Genomic DNA, 16,760 nt, shown 5'->3' with positions numbered 1-16,760 from the left:
TCCATATGAATGTTTTTCTTATTTCTGTGAAAAACGCCATTGAAATTTTGTTAGGGGTTTCATTGAATCTATAGCTAGCTTTGGATAGTATGGACTTGTTTTTTGTTTGTTTGTTTGTTTTTTTGCGGTACACGGGCCTCTCACTGTTGTGGCCTCTACTGTTGCGCTCCGGACTCACAGGCCCAGCAGCCATGGCTCACAGGCCCAGCCGCTCCGCGGCATGTGGGATCTTCCCGGACCGGGGCACGAATCGTGTCCCCTGCATCGGCAGGCGGACTCTCAACCATTGTGCCACCAGGGAAGCCCGATAGTATGGACATTTTAACAATATTAATTATTCTGATGTATGCACATAGTATATCATTCCATTTATTTGTGTCTTCAGTTTTTTCATCAATGTGTTGTGATTTTCAGTGTACAGATTTTTCACCTCCTTAGTTAAATTTATTCCTAAATAATTTATTATTTTTGATGCTATTATTGTATAAATGGATTGTTTTCTTTATTTCTTTCTCATATAATTCATTGCTAGTGTATAGAAAAGCAATTGGTTTTTGTACATTAATTTTGTATTCTGCAATTTTACTGAATTCATTTACTAGTTCTTGTTTTAAACTTTTTTTGGGGGGTTTAGGATTTTAGATATATGGTATCGTATCATCCGCATACAATTTTACTTTTCCTTTCCAACTTGGATGCCTTTTACTTCTTTTTCTTGCCTAATTGCTCTGGCTGGGAGTTCTAGCATTATGTTAAATAGGAGGAGTGAGAGTGGCATCCTTGTCTTGTTCCTGATCTTAGTGGAAAAGCGTTCCCATTTCGCTGTTGAGTATGATGTTAGCTGTGGGTTTGTCATGTGCAGCCTTTATTATGTTGAGGTAGTTTACTTCTCTATTAGCTATGCCTCTTTGTAGTAATTTTTAGTGGTTGCTCTTGGCATTACAATATGTATCCTTGTTACAATCTACTTAGAGTCACTATTTGATCACTTTAGATTTTATTCTTCACATCTGACTTTTCCCGTTTCATAAATGAATAAAAAAGTCACAACAATTTAATTCCATTTAAACATTCTACTACTGTCTTTAAGCTACTGTTTTTTATATCTTTTAATTCTTCATAAGTTATAAATTTATACATCCTATCAGAGTGTTGTTTTTTACTTTAAACAATTTTTTTTTTTTACTTTAAACAATTTTTTAGGACATTAAGAAAAGAAAAATATATACTTTTTTATGTTTATCCATATATTCACCAATTCTAATACTCTTTATTCCCTTCCTGTAAATCTTAATTTTTATCTTGTATTATTTCCCTTCAACCTGAAGGACATTCTTTAGTATTTCTTTTTCTTTTTTTTTTTTTTTAAACTAAAAATGCCATTGGCTTCTTTAATTGGTTAAGAGCACAAAATGTAACAGGGAGAAAGTCTCTTTTAAACAAATTAAAAAACTGTGGGGTTTTTTTCCCAAATTCTCCCCAAGTTAGATATATACACACCCACAAAAATCGTGTGTGAAGGAAAACTGTCATACACAAGAAGTTGTATCCTGAATTAAGGGAAACAGCTGTTGAAATGGGAATTAACACAATAAAGTCATCAACAGGTTAACAATTTAAAAAATTGAGTCTTCAAATGCTGCATGGCACAAAGCTATACTATATAAAGTACTGCTAGGTATGAAGGAGGAAGTCTGTACGGTTTTTAGCAAAAATGCTTTTCCAGAAAAGCAAATCAAAACAATGCCATCAGCAGACCAAAGAGGCTACAGCTAGATAGCAGAGCTACAACTTCTCATATCTGAGCTAGAAAATTCTGTTTATACAGAATGGACTAAAATTTCAGACAAAATGGACATGTTTTACATTTCTTACTTTATCCATATTAAGTTCTCTGTTTCTTTCTCCCTCACCCCTCAATTCAGCATGATCCAGCCAAAAGATGGCTGCTTTTAGAAGTAGCTATTTTATTTTTCTTTCTGTGGCAAGACTGTCATGAAGCCTGGATATCTCAGGCTCATATGCATCCATGACCAGGGTCCTGTTGTGGTCAAAAAACTTAGCAGTGGACTTGGTGAACTCGGCTTCCCGTTGCTGCTTTGTTCTTCCGCTGATGAAGGTCAGCTTCAGAGTGTGTTTGTCATCGAACCTTTTGAGACTGGACGACAGCTGCCAAATATCATCAGGACCCACCCCTGTGGGATCTTTCCTGTGGGCCACGAGAAAGATGCTCTTCTCCTTATATGAGGTATAAATGGTCAGGATCCCCATCATCACAAAATAGGATATAACGCGCAAAGCCAAAACAGGTTTGGACTCTGGAAAGGGGTGCGTATAATCCCAAATCAAAGCCACTATGGCGAAGAAACAGGAGCTGGTACAGATGGTGAGGCGACCGTCAGTTAGACCAAAATTCTGCACATACATGTACTTTTCCAGAAGTACCTTTTTGGCAGAATCATCCAAAGAATTTTTCACAGCTGATCCATCCCATTTGTCAGTTTTTACAGGCTTATCATCAATCTTCCACTTGTCCAGCAAGCCGCTGCGGCTACTGCCTGTCCCACAGCTGGAACCACTGCCAGCCCCACTACTGCCTCCGCCACCACCGGTTCTCCCTCCCTGAGCAGCCGCCGCCGCCACCGCCATCTTGCTTGCTTCTGCCTAGTATTCCTTGTAGTACAGGTATGTTGGGGACTAATTGTCTCAGCTTTCATTTATCTGAAAATGTCTTTATTTAATCTTAATTTTAGATGAATATTATCCTGAATCTAGAACACGTTCTGTAGGATTTCAATTTTTTAAAATCTGTTAAGATTCTAATTCCAAGGCCTGACCAGAGAGAAGGCAGGTGGGACACTTGCCATGGTCAGGCTTTAGGGCAAGAACTTTGAGGATCTAAGACTGCTGATTTCTAGGGAAGGTAAGGGTTGACGTGGGCCCACATGGGCTGCCAAAAATGTATGGATTAACAGGGTCAGTGAAGGCTGATGTTGGCTAACATGGGCTGACTTGGGTCACAACTTTTGAATTCTAATTGATTCTGGGAAGGATCTTAACGCCTCTGTCACTTTCAGAGGGGAAAATTAAAGCATGGAAAGGCAGCAGCTGTCTCAGAATCTCACAGTTGCAGAATGCCAGAACCCAGGCTCTAGAATCGTGTCTTCTTTCTCTAAGCCCAGGACTCCCTCCTTCCATCTCATCTGCCTCTCCATGGAGGCGAGGCAGCAGAGTGCCGACCCATCTGGACAGCACATTCCTGAGAGCTCATGCCTGTCCCTAGCAAGACCTGGAACAGCTTTCAGGACAAAGCTCGTTCCAAGTTCTGGAGGAAATTTTTCATGTTTCTGCATTATCTGGGTTAAACTCCTGTGGGCAGTGACCTTTATAGCATTGTCAACCCTTGAAAATCAAGTGGCAAAAGGAGCACTTTTACATATTAGATGCTGATGACCACCCCCCACTGAGGACATCCAGATAACAGGCATACAAGGTCTCGGACCACAAGGCTTTGGGCACTTAATAATAACCACATTTTCTAATCTGTTGTCTTTCCTTGTTGACTTTTAGCTTTTCTTTCCAACCTTTTCTAGGCCACAAGGCAGTATAAGACCAGGAGTCTGACTGTAGGCAGTGCTGGGATTTCCTTGGTTTGAATTCTATCCCATGTGTTTCTTTCTTTCTTCATATATTGGTATGTATATTAAAGATGCTTATTTACAGTAATTTATTGATCCAAAACTTTAGAGAAACTCTCTAAACATTATCATAAAACATGATATGTTCATCATAAAACAATATAGTGCACAGCAGCAATGCCCACACCCAGACGCACCACAGTGCTATCCATGGGGCCTTGGGGTCCTCTGGGGATCTGGGGACACTCTAATTTGGAGCTTGTTAGTTAAGGATTCCCCACCTCAACAACTGGGTAAGGCACTCAGGGAGCCGTATTTGGGGTTGGACCTCCCGCTAGAGGCGGAGGAAAGTGGATGCCCCTTTTACATTTATCTTTAACATTTGGAGTCCTTAACCTCTCCCCAAGGGAGCTCAGGGGCCACCCCCAAGGCAGTTCATGTGGGTTTGCGTTATTATGCCATCTCCACAGTCCCCTACCCTGGACATACTCAGGAACTGACAGCGCATCTAGCTTTATCTGCTGCCTCGTCAGGCCCTCCCTACCGGAGGAAATTCTTCCAGTGTGTGTGTGATGGTTACGGCCAGGACAGCCCATCGGCTCGTCAGCATCAGCACCTTTCCCTTTGCTTTACTCCTTCCTTCCGTTTAGAATAACAGTACAACGTAACTCAAAGAGATAAGAATAACATTGTGTTTTCAAATTATAAAAATATTAAGAATAAGCTGTCCTCTTTCTCTTATTTTTTTAATTGTAAAAAGCATTACTTTTATTGGGAAAATGAAGTCTGATCCTTGTCTCAGCCAGCTGAGATGGGAATGGTAATTTGGCCAAGGTGCTTTTTTTTTTTTTTTTCCCAGCACAATGTAGAAAGTGACCAGTGGTCTCATGTGAGGGCTTGACTCTAAATGCAATAGGACAGGATAAGAAGACAAGGCACAGGCAGAGGGCGGAGGTAGGGTGACAGCCACTGTAGAATTGATTAAGATCAGAGCGGCTGGTGTCTGACTGCCCTCAGTCCCTGTGAAGCTTTGCCCAGGGCCTTGCAAATTTCACCAGGATCCAAGCAACGTTACAATGCTAATAATAGTTAGCATTTGTTAAGGACTTGCTATGGGCCATACACATTTTATAAGCCTTTATACTTAATTTTCTGCCAAATGAAAGACCCAGCCTAGGGAACCGCAGCCATCTGGACTTAGTGCTTTGTCTCCTGACCCCCCTGTGTTTGCTGCCCTCACCGACCTCCCAGTCGGCCTCCCAGTCCCTCCTCTGCCTGGTCCTTCCTGGCATGAAGCCTCCTGGTTATCTCTAGCTGTGCTTGTCCATCTCAAACTCTCGTCCTCCAGCTCTCTGTCTGATTGCTGCCCTCTTGGGCAGTGCTACCTCAGACCAATCTGCCATGATGACCCCCAAGTCTGTCGTTCAATTGTGGAACTTTCTGGCTCTATGGCTCTGCTGAGAGGCATCGCCTCCTACAGCTGGGTTTGGACACGGGCAGCTTGAAAAGTAAAACAATAAGCGCTGTATAGAGATGCATACGAAAAGAAGAAGTGGCTGAGACATAGACAAATAATTTGTTTTTAAATGCTATGAAGATGGAGGCCCTGCTGAAAAGTCCACAGATATGCCCAAGATGAATTTTATGGTCTCTTGTTTACATCCTGAGTTAAGAGGTTTGCGTTACTAAATTGTAAGCGAAAAAGTCAGTGAGAGAGTTTAAATTGGGCAGAGGTGTGGGATGGCAGCAAACCAAGAGATCACCCTTTTCCTTGCCTCCTCGTTTGGTTAGCCCAACTGCAAAGTTAGTGCTAACTACTGTCATCTTCTCAAATTCCACCTCTCTGTGGGCGCTTGTATTTCTGGAACATTCGGCCCACATAATAAGGTTGCACTCTCTCCCCTGGTGTTAATTCTGGGTTGTTTGGGAACCTGGCTTCTCCGAAGGGGTCGATCTCCGGACTTTCTAGTAAAGGGTGAGCATAGATGTTTTTAAAAGGGGGTGCTGTACCTTTAAATTCTGAAAGTGAACTTGGCTCAGGAAGGCCAGCAGTCAAGGTCCAGCCCCTAGAAGAGAGAATAGCTACAGATTCTCCATCCTCAGTCTCTGCAAAGGGACGGCTGTGCCAGCCGTGCTCGGGCAGGCTCCTGGCAGCATGGCAGAGAAGCTCGGGGCGCTCCTGCTGGCCCTTGTTCTCAGCCTGGCACAGCCAGCCCCGGCCCGCCGGAAGCTCCTGGTGTTTCTGCTGGATGGTTTTCGCTCTGACTACATCAGTGATGAGGTCCTGGAGTCCTTGCCTGGTTTCAGGGAGATTGTGAGCAGGGGGGTGAAAGCGGATTACTTGACCCCAGACTTTCCCAGTCTCTCGTACCCCAATTACTACAGCCTAATGACTGGTGAGTACCGTGTCCTCCTCCGGGTGGGGAGGGGCGGGCTGGAGTCCAACAGTAGCAGTGAGCTCCTGGCATTAGAGTCTCATGGAAATGCTCAGGTTTCCCTCATCCTTTGGGACCCCAGAGATAGACAGGAAGTGTGTGTTCTTGGCTGAGATTTTTTTTTTCATGGGTGTGTTGTTTTCCAAAAGTTATTCCCAGGACCTGTTTTGGATTCTCAGTGTGGAGAACAGAGAACTACATGAATAGATGATTGTTAAAGTGGTTATTTGTTTTACAAATAAAAAATTCTGGCCTACTCCGTATTTTCTAAGTTCAAATTTAAAAAGTCAACGGGTCTTCATTTGTATCAGATTCCTTCTGTCCCCTTTGCCCTGCAGTCATCTGTCATCCTGGAGCTGTTTTGGCTTGTTTGTCAATGTGCTAGATTATGAAGGTTACATGTGGGATTCCTGGATGACTCGGAGGGAGTTTTCAGGTCAGATCCTGAAGTATTACTTAGCAATGCTACTTGGGGCCAGGTAAAATGACACGGAGAAGAAAAAATTGATGTGTAGTTCAGATTCCCATTTTTAACTTCTAGCATCTGTTAACAAAACAAAACCCAACCCCCCAGCTAACCCAGACTGTGCCTGGGTTTGGAAAAGCAGACTTTTGCCTAAAAATGACCTCCATCTGGGATTGCTAGCACGCCAAATGTGATTCCACGAATTTGATCCTCTGTCTGTGCTCACACAGTGAGATTCCTAGCTTCCGGTTTGTTTATCAGCTAACCTCTGTAAGGGCCAGCGAGGCGCTCAGAAAGAATTTAGCCAGCTGTCCAGGGAGGCTGGTAAGAATGCACTGCTATTAATGCTCATGTAGGACTTAGCTATGTGCTCTGAGCGCAGGGAAAACTGTAAATTCTGTTAACAGGAAGGGGATGAGAACTCTTTTATCTCATTATGGATCTTCACAGGACAGCAAAGCCCAAGGATCCTGGAAAGACAAATTGCTATCTCTGACTTCATACGTGGATACTGTATGCATGTGTACATAAAAATGCCATAAAATTAATGGGGAAAGAGATTTTGGAGAATCAGAAATAAAGGCATGGAGAGCAAAAAAAAAAAAAAAAAAAAAAGGCCAGACGACACACAGCAAGGAATTTATCTGCTCATTTTCAAAAATCTCCCCCAACAGACAAACAATCAGCATCTCTCAGATAAAGAAGATGAACAAAAGTCTCCTCGTCCTCCCTTGGCACGGATCTGCCCTTGCAGGGAAGCCGTTTGCGGGCCGCACATAGAGGTTATTGTGTGTCACAGGCCGACTTCAGCACTGTCCGGGGAGTTTCACACCTGCAGCCACCCCGGCACCAGTTGTCTCTCAGAGCCCTGCTGCGAGGCTCGATTCACAGACTGCCACGTGCACTTTTCTCAGTCTCAGTGGAAGAGGAACAAAATCCGTTTTAGCAAGTCAGACTCCAGTGAGCAAAAAGGGACCATTACGGTCTCCACGGAGAAACGCAGCCAGTGACTCGGCCCTTTGTCTGTCAGATCCATGTTCCTGATATCAGCACAAGGACTAATTTGCACAAAGCCTTAGTCACGCAGACACTGTCTTGTCAGGCTGTGGGTATTTTCTCTGGTCTAGGCACGACAGAAGGGCCCTTCTCGTGGTGGGGCAGTGCAGGCCCCGTGAATGTTTGACAAAGATCTTACCTTTACTTTCAAACTGAGTCTAGCCCGAGAAAGCCACAGGCTCTGCATACGGCTTACGCCCTTAGAGGTTTTGATGGTAAAATGTAGGATCTGACTTGAAAGCTCGCTTGGTGCTTAAGTTGGCTTTTTCGCTTCGATAGAAGCAATATTGTATATAGGATGTGTCCAGCAAGACTCATGTTCATGTGCCAGTGTCTTTGGGTGTGACTTGTATCTACTGAGTGGACGTAAAGGCTTGGAGTGGGATTGTGGGCTGGGGTGGCCTGGCCATCAGGTTGCTGCCACCTCCACTGCCCTGGAACTGACTCAGCATGAAATCTAGACTATTTCCCCCAATATCTATGCTTCTTTTTCCACCTGATGTTGAAAAATTCCTCTTTTTTTCATATAAGGAAGGATCTATCCATTGGGAATAGTAGTTAAACATATGGTTTGAGCATATGAACATTTTGTGAACCAACGAAAGAATCATGCTAGATCCTTTTGGTACTAAAAGGTATGCTGTCTTAAGGTTCCTCAGAATTTATAAGACAGACTGTGATCTCAATTCCTTACATGAATTATTGCCCATAATCCATAAAGCCCTTGGTGTTCTTCTCTTTTCATAATGAGGAATGATGGGTTATTGGAAAGAACTTGGCCTGGGAGCTGGGAGAACTTGGCTGGAGTCCTTGCAGGGTCGGGATGGGCAAGCCATCGCACTGCCCTGAACCTCAGTTTCCTCAGCTTCTGGGTCCTAATCCGGCCAGAATCTCAGGTGTTGCCAGAAGCAGACATGAAATTAGAAAAAGTTAGGACTGGCACCTCTTGGGAGGCCTACGTATTAGAAATTAAGCACATGACTGATCTTTAGAGAGGAGAATTCCATGGGAAGCCACGTGGATGGTGATGGGCAATGAACAGTCACAGGATTTGTGAGGAACCTTGGAAATCATCTAGCCCAATCATTGACATGAAGCCACTGTGACTGATTTTTTTTTCCTTCAAAATGTGTTTGCATCAGGACAGATGTGAACACAATTCCAATAGTGATCAAGAAGATCCATCAGGGGAATTCCCTGGCGGTCCAGTGGTTAGGACTCCACGCTTTCACTGACCAGGGCCTGGGTTCAGTCCCTGGTCGGGGAACTAAGATCCCACAAGCTGTGCGGCCTGGCACCCCGCCCCCCTGCAAAAAAGAAAATCCATCAGACAATTGATTACTGGGAACACATAGAATCTTAAAACAGGGCCATTCACCCAGGGAGCCTACATTCAAGTTGAGCAGGAAAGACACATCATATACCTACTAATATCCCAAATGAGTAGCAAGGGCCGAATGGTGTCCCTCCAAAATTCATGTGTTGAAATCCCAACCCCCAGTACATCAGAATGTAACCATATTTAAGGACATGGTGTTTAAAGAGGTGATTAAGTTAAATGATGCTGTTAGAGTGGGGCCCTACTCCGCTATGGCTGATGCTCTTTTAAGAAGAGGAAGAGACATCGGGGATCAACGTTCACAGAGAAGAGACCTCATGAGGACAGTGTGAAGGCTGCCACCTGCAAGCCAAGGAGAGAGGTCTCACCAGAAACCAGACCTGCCGACTCCTTGATCTCAGATTTCCAGCCTCCAGAACTGCAAGAGACCAGTTTCTGTTGTTGGGCCACTCAGTTGGTGGTAATTTGTTAGGGCAGCCCTAGCAGACTGCTACACAAAGGACCAATGGGTAGTTTCCTAATACGCTGTGCAAGACCAGAAGAGAGGAGGATTTTCTTCCAGTCAGAGTAGCATGTGAGAGCATTCTGAAGGCTGGAATAAACAGCCCCAGGCGTGGCGTTTATCATAATATCTTACTTGATGCATAAGCTCTTTGTCTGAAGAGCTGTCTGTAGATCAACTTAATTTTAGTTAAAATATAACCACAGTGTAACTTCTATGGGGAAGCTTTCTGTTTTAATCTTATTAATTAATTTGTTTATTTTTCGCTGTGTTGGGTCTTCGTTTCTGTGCGAGGGCTTTCTCTAGTTGCGGCGAGCGGGGGCCACCCTTCATCGCGGTGCGCGGGCCTCTCACTGTCGCGGGCTCTCTTGTTGCGGAGCACAGGCTCCAGAAGCGCAGGCTCAGTAGTTGTGGCTCACGGGCCTAGTTGCTCCGCGGCATGTGGGATCTTCCCAGACCAGGGCTCGAACCCGTGTCCCCTGCATTGGCAGGCAGATTCTTAACCACCTCGCCACCAAGGAAGCCCTGTTTTAATCTTTTTTTTTTTTGCTGTATGCGGGCCTCTCACTGTTGTGGCCTCTCCTGTTGCAGAGCACAGGCTCCGGACGCGCAGGCTCAGTGGCCATGGCTCACGGGCCCAGCCGCTCCGTGGCATGTGGGATCTTCCCGGACCGGGGCACCAACCTGCGTCCCCTGCATCGGCAGGTGGACTCTCAACCACTGTGCCACCAGGGAAGCCCCAATAAAGTCCCAGCCTGGATGAAGACACTTGATTAATCCTCTGGTGGAATCAAAGCAAAACCAAGGGCGTTAACTGCTTAGAATTAGTATCTGTGCCGATGGCAGTCCTGACCGCCCTCCTAGAAATGACACGTGAAGCAAATTCTTCCCAGATATCAAGGCCTCACATTCTGGAGTGAGGGATTGCCGGGTAAGGCAAGCTTTCCCTTGCCTTTAAGAAAATAGCCGATTTAAATTAAAACCGGCTGTCACTTGGACCAAAGGAAATCAATGCAGAAAGTACTTGAGAAATCATGTTTTGAAAAAAAGCCCACATCGTCAGCCTTCTGGCGAGTTCAGTTTCACTTGTGGCGGCCTCTGCACGCCCACAGCACAAGCAGCATGGACACGGCCCCTCTCCAGGGCACCCTGGCCTCTCCTCCCCCTGGATCAGCATCTGCTCGGGGCTGTTCAGCCCAGGGCTTGGCTTCCTTGGATTTAGATGCCTCTGTCTGGGGTGCCCACTGCTCCCCGCTTACTCTCTCTCCTGCAAAACCCCGTCATGCTTTGGTTTTCAGCAGCGGCCTCCTGGTCATCAAGGGTCAGTCCTCTGCTTTGATGGCCTCCTTCCTGATAGCGCCCTCAGTTCCAGGACGCCCTCCTCTCTCTGTTTCCTCCTATCTCACTGATTCCTCCGGTCCCTTTTGTCGGCCCCTCCCCATCTTCCTCACCACCTTTTCTCCCGCAGCTGAGTCGGCTCTGCTTTCAGGATGGATCGCAGAGCCTCTGCTTCTCCTGCCTCCATCCCTGGGGCCCTGACCAGAGGGCGCACCCTCGGCAGCCTAGAGCTTCCCAGCAGCTCCTGGTGCCCCACCCTCTCTGCCCTACAGTTTGTCTCATATGCGTACCAGACTAGTCCTCTTAAAACACATGCCCGATGGTGTCACTCCTCTGTTCAGACGCTCCAGTAGATTCAGGCTCTTACAGAACTGGCCCCAGGTCACCCAGCCCTTTCCAGCCTCATTCCCCACCATTTCTTCCCTTTTTTCCTCACCTGTTCCAGGCAGGTGGCCATCCCAGGACACCTGAACTTGCTGTTCCTTCTGTCTGGAATGCTTTTCCCCAGAAAGACCCAAAGTTTGAGGGATCTTAGTTCCCTGACCAGGGATTGAACCGCGCCCTCGGCAGTAGAAGCACCAAGTCCTAACCACTGGACCGCCAGGGAATTCTTGCTCCGTTGCTTTTTTTAGATCTCTTCCCCAAAGTCACTGCAGTGGATACTCCTTCCCTGGCCACCCTCCCTTCACTTGTCATGCTCTGTCTTCAAACAAAATTTATCCTAGTGAAGAAGCATTATAATAATGATCAAAGCGTTCAGAGTTTCAGGGAACTTGATTATTATTTTGATTTTAGATACTACTAAACTAGCAGGCAGAGGAAAAGACTGAAATTATGCTTTGCCTTGTGAAAGCAATGAACAGATATTTAGGTGAACCGATTACCATTTATGCCTAATAATCTTATATAACCTCAAAGCATGTCTATCAGTTTTGTTTTACATTTTGACTATAAGGTCAGGGGCTGCAAGAGGGCTGAAAGGAGAGTCACCCATGAGGAGGGTGCTGGGCCTCAAGGGCCTGGGGTGTAGAGGGTGCAGCAATACACTAGTCATCAGCATAGCCCTAAACAGAGCCTAACTCCAGCCAAGACTGCCGAAGCTAAGGAGGCGGAGGCATCAGTGAAGCACGAATGAGGCGAATGGTTCAGAACCGTGAGAACAACTGTGAGAGGGCAGCGAAGGCCACGTTTTGTGTGGTCTTGGCTGTGAGGCCCAGGGATGGGTCTGGCGACTTAAAGGGTCAGGCCGTCTTGTGCTCTCGGTCTCCACTCCACATTGCTTAAGGCTCATGAGAGGCTCCTTAGATATTTGAAAACAGGAAATGGTTTATGGGCTGAATCGTGTCTTCCTTGTCCAACACACAAATGTGTATCTTGAAGTCCTCTCCCCCAGTGCCTCAGAATGTGACTGCATTTGGAGATAGGTCTCTAAAATGGCAATTAAGTTAAATGGAGCTGTTAGGGTGGGCTCTAATGCAACATAGCTGATGTCCTGATAAGAAGAGGAGATTAGGACACAGATGGGCACCAAAGGAAAACCATATGCAGACACAGGGAGAAGGTGGCCATCTACAAAGCCAACGAGAGAGGGCTGTAGAAAAGACCAACCCTGATGACGCCTTGATTTTGGACTTCTAGCCTCCAGAATTGTGAAAAATAAAGTTCTGTTGTTCAAGTCACCGGGTCCGTGGTACTTTGTTACGACAGCTCTTGGAAACTAACACAGGCAGGATGGGGACCACGGGGCAGCCGATGGAAGAATGAAGGCTTCTTTAGCCACACCACTTCCACCCCCAGACCTACTTCCTGAGAATTCCTGATGGTTTATGCCCTGAAATTGAGGTGGTCACGGTGTTTGGTTTCCTAGGGCTGCTGTAACAAATTACCACAAATGCGGTGACCTAAAATAATAGAAATTATTCCTTCATAGTTCTGGAAGCCAGTCGTCTGAAATCAAGGTGCCAGCAGGGCCACGCTCCCTCTGAAGGCTCTAGGGCAGCATCTGTTCCATGCCTTTCTCTCAGCTTTCTTGCATTGCCAGCAGTCCTTGGTATTTTTGGTTTGTAGATTGCATCGAAGTGTCACTCCAATCTCTGCCTTCACTGTCATGGCGTTCTCCCTGTGTGTCCCTTCTTATAAGGACACCAGTCATATGGGATTAGGGATTAGGGCCCGTCCTCGTGACCTCATCTTAACTTGATTACATCTGCAAAGACCTTGTGTCTAAATAAGGTCTCACTCACAGGTGCTGAGGGATAGAACTTCAACATAACTCTTTAGAGAACACGGTTCAACCCACAGTACATGGTATAGTGGAAAGAGCTATGGATTTGCTGCCAAAGATCTAATTTCATCCATTCTCTCACTTTCTGACTTGCAGGATTTGAAGTGCTTTTGAGTTTTAATATTATTTAGCAGTAGAATGGAGAAAGTAAAGCTTACCCAATAGGCTTGTTGTGAGGACAGAATGAGAAACTTTGTGTAAAACCACCGTTATAAAAATTGTGCCTATTACCCACTTGACCAATAAGATTAGGCTAAATCATGTCGCAGTAGCAAGCTCTGTCAGAGGCTTGCCACAACTAAGATTTTTTTTTTTCACTCATGTGCATGGACTTTAAGGATTAACTGCCCCATTTCCTCTTCATTTTGAGACACAGGCTGAAAAAGCCACTTCTAAATGAGACGTGCTTCTCGCATGGCAGAGGGAAAAGGGAAAATGGCGAACAGTGTAATGATGTTTAAAAGTTCTGCTCAGAGGTGGCACAAGTCACATCTACTCCCGTTTCATTGGCCAAAGCAAATCATATCACCAAGCTTGATGCCAATGGTTCAGGATATATAATCCTCACATAGAGGTGGCGGGAATATATTTAACTTTTATGCGCTGAATGGATATTAGGTGCATTTTATAAGAAACTCGTAGGTATTAATTTAAACAAATGGCATAGAGATTAAGTGTCTGCAACTCAGAGAGACAGGTCTTATTGGGAGTTATAATGGTCTTGAACAGTTCCATGGAAAAGGTGGATCTAGGAATAAACACTGAAAGATGACTGGAAAGATTTTTAGTGGAGATAAATTTAGGGCCAGATCTTAAAAAAAAAAAATCTATAAAGACTCTGATGAGGGACTTGGCACAAGTACAGTCAGAGAAATAGTCAGAGACACATTAACAAGACAGAGGGAAGGGTGCTAAACCCATTCACCATCCCGGGTACAGGGTAGAGGGTTAGAGAGAGGTGAATTTGTTTTATAAAAAGAGAAAAAAGGCATGCAATTGATAGAAGGCTTTGAAGGCTAAATTGAAGATAATTCAGTAGGCTCCGCCTTTCCTTTTTTTCTACTTCAAACGTTGGAGCATCTATTCTTTCTTATGGGCTATAAGTGAAGAGTTGAATTTGAGGAGCGCCCTCGAGGCAGAACTTGCTGATGGGGTAGTGAGTGAACATGGAAGAGCTGAAAAGAAGGGAACCTGAATCAATTCCAAACCTACAAGAAATTCAGAAGTCTGGGGCTCCTATGAGCAAAGATGGGAAAGTTTGGACGGCTGTTTATTTGACAAAGTAAATTTTCATCAGAATAGATTTCAGGTTGGATTAGGATATTCACCTGGAGTTGGCCCTTTAGGGGGTCAGAGACAACCTCTTAAAGGAGAGTTCCAGAAACATGTAGAATAATCATGGGGGTCAAGGAGAGAAATTTCTCCTGTGGGTTCCAGTGGACCCCAGTATATGGACTTCTCTTCTCTCTGCTTGCCCCACGGCTGGTAGAGGACATTTCTCACAAACACACAATTAAATCTGTCTCCTCATCTGCATGAACTCTTGCCTCAATTTTGTCACTTACTTCCCAGAGATTTCACGTTTCCACTTAAAGCTATGGTGCGTGTCATGGGTCCTGAGTAAGCCGCCTGCAGAAAGCGGCTGGGTGTGTGAGGTGTCGGGCGACAGAAGCCGTGAGGGCCGCTCACCGGCTCAAGCCCGGAGAAAAAAGCGCGTTCCAAGAATTTACGAAAATAATCTCTCCCGGCATGTCATTATTTCAGCTCTCGCCATCAGACCTCTCGACACTGAAGGGCCACTTTTCAAAAAGTATGTTTCTCTTGGCTTCCACGGTGATGGCAGGGTGTTCATTCGGCTGCTGGAAATGAAACGCACTCCCTGCAGGAGGGGACGGAGAGGCTGGCGGGCAGAGCTGTGGTGAAAGTCTTTGATTATAAGCACAGCAGACCCTCTTTTAGGAGGTTCCCTTCCTGGAGCCAGGTGGTCTCCATACCAGGCTGGTCTCCTGTCTCACTCCCTCTCCCCTCTCCCCACTGCTGATTGGTGGGACCACAGGCTTCCTGCCAAGGCTGCTCTCAGGACCTGCTTCATCATCAGTGCTACGCCACAAATGGGTTAAAGAACATTTAGAATGGATTCAGAGGGAGCCTGAGTCAGCATGTTAACATTTATTTCAGAGACACTTTAGACAGCACCTACTGGGGTTTCAGAGTCCCCATCCGTGAATAAGGCCATTGTGTCCACGGTCTCCTGGGCGAGGACCCCGGGCAGGCCCGGGACTCCGCTGCGTCCTGTGTGCAGCATTCGGCTTGCGTCACATCTTGTGCTCGATCGGAACCTACTCCTGCCTTTGGCGCTTTCCGGAGCGAGGAGAGGGGCAAGGGCTTGATAGGCATGTCACAGAGCCACGAGGGGCAGACGCATCTGGGCGAAGGGCTGCCCAGGCTGCAATCACAGACGGGCCTGTGGTGAGGGGAATGCCGAGCCTTCACCCCCCTGCTGAAGCAGCTTCCCCTGGGCGCCCGCCTTTAAGAGTGAGCGCTCCTGTGGTGCCAGGTCTGAGTCAGGAGGACAGACGCGGTCATTGGGAGAACTCACGTAAGCGTCTGCAGCAGAGCATCCTCACCTGTGTGCTGTGGGCCGTGAGAGGGTTACAGGTGTGCTCGGGGACCCGGTCCCCCGTCCCATCCCCTTGGGGAGAGCAGCCTTGTCTGTTCACCCCAGGTTGCCCAACACAAATGTCTGATGGGCAGCAGGTTGGCAAGCCCTGCTCGAGCAGAAAGAGCGTGGGCAGGGAGTCAGGGGCTTCCCTCCGGGGACTGGAGACAGTCGACCAGAGCCCACCTTGGGTCCAGCCTCTGAAGGCCTTCCGCCGACTGTAGGCCAGGCCATCCGCATGGCAATCTACCCTGCTGCTGGTCTACACTCACTCACAGCGAGTGTAGTGGAACGCGGGCAGTCAAAGCATCTGGGCCCAGAGCTTGCTCAGAAGAGACAGTTGATTCGTGTCTGTTGCACTTCTTTGATTCGGTGCCAGGAACTAGGCTTGCATTCGATCCCATGGTGGAAGCCTTACAGTATTTATCTGTCTTCTAAGTCTCTGGAGTTTTGGCGCTGAACCTCATCAGCTGAGGTCCCACTATTTTCTAACAAACTGCTGTGTCGACACTGGATTCTGGATTCCTCCGGCCATACTCTGTAGGCTTCTGAGTCCCCTCCTTCATCCTCACGTGGGCTGTGCTTCCCCTTCCCAGGTCCAAACGAGCACCCCTGCCACATTCAGCCTGTTGTCCTGGACCTCCTAGCACCCAAGGCTCTCCGGTTTTGCTGGGCTCTGTGGGTGGATCTAATTCCAGGTTCTGGTTACTCCCAGTCTGGCCCATTTCCCCACAGCTTAGCCAGCTGGCCTCACACCAAAACATGACACCCCTCCCTGTACGTTTCTGTGTGTGACTTTCATAGTCCATTTTAGTGTGCATTTGTCGGTGTAAAACAGAACACTAAAACTGTATGAATGAGCTTGGAACTATGTAACAAAACCCACTACATCCCAATCCAAAGTTTCCCCCAGAGACATTCAGAATTACAAAATGCGAAAAGCAGAAGATGCTTTAGGAATGCTAGTGCATTCATTTGTCTCACTATGCAGAACAGAGACTGGGGCGTAAGATTCAGCTCCAGCGTCTATATAAGGGCAGAAC

General features: G+C 46.4%; 2 protein-coding genes across 4 annotated transcripts in view; one reads left to right on the top strand and one right to left on the bottom strand.

Annotated features, from left to right (window-relative positions):
• Positions 1-1,913: 1,913 nt before the first annotated feature.
• On the bottom strand, positions 1,914-2,649 carry LOC309839030 (signal peptidase complex subunit 2-like; the record flags this gene model as incomplete). Its single annotated transcript, XM_082680520.1, has 1 exon — positions 1,914-2,649. One exon carries the CDS (start codon positions 2,647-2,649, stop codon positions 1,963-1,965), a length of 687 nt encoding a protein of 228 aa, XP_082536646.1. The 3' UTR covers positions 1,914-1,962.
• Positions 2,650-5,759: 3,110 nt separating this feature from the next.
• The window catches only part of ENPP6 (ectonucleotide pyrophosphatase/phosphodiesterase 6), a gene marked incomplete at its 3' end in the record, with an annotated part of 88,792 nt that continues 77,791 nt past the window's right edge, over positions 5,760-16,760 (top strand). For all 3 annotated transcript variants that reach the window (XM_082680486.1, XM_082680485.1, XM_082680487.1), the window contains exon 1: positions 5,760-6,034. In XM_082680486.1, coding sequence (XP_082536612.1) covers positions 5,794-6,034 — 241 coding nt within the window. In that variant the 5' untranslated portion in view covers positions 5,760-5,793. The remainder of the gene's footprint in view (positions 6,035-16,760) is intronic.

This window comes from Grampus griseus (assembly GCF_964374135.1).
Source record: "Grampus griseus genome assembly, chromosome: 21".
Taxonomy (NCBI): Eukaryota; Metazoa; Chordata; class Mammalia; order Artiodactyla; family Delphinidae; genus Grampus; species Grampus griseus.
The sequence above is the reverse complement of the archived record's forward strand: the minus strand, read 5'-3'. Positions and strand labels throughout refer to the sequence as shown.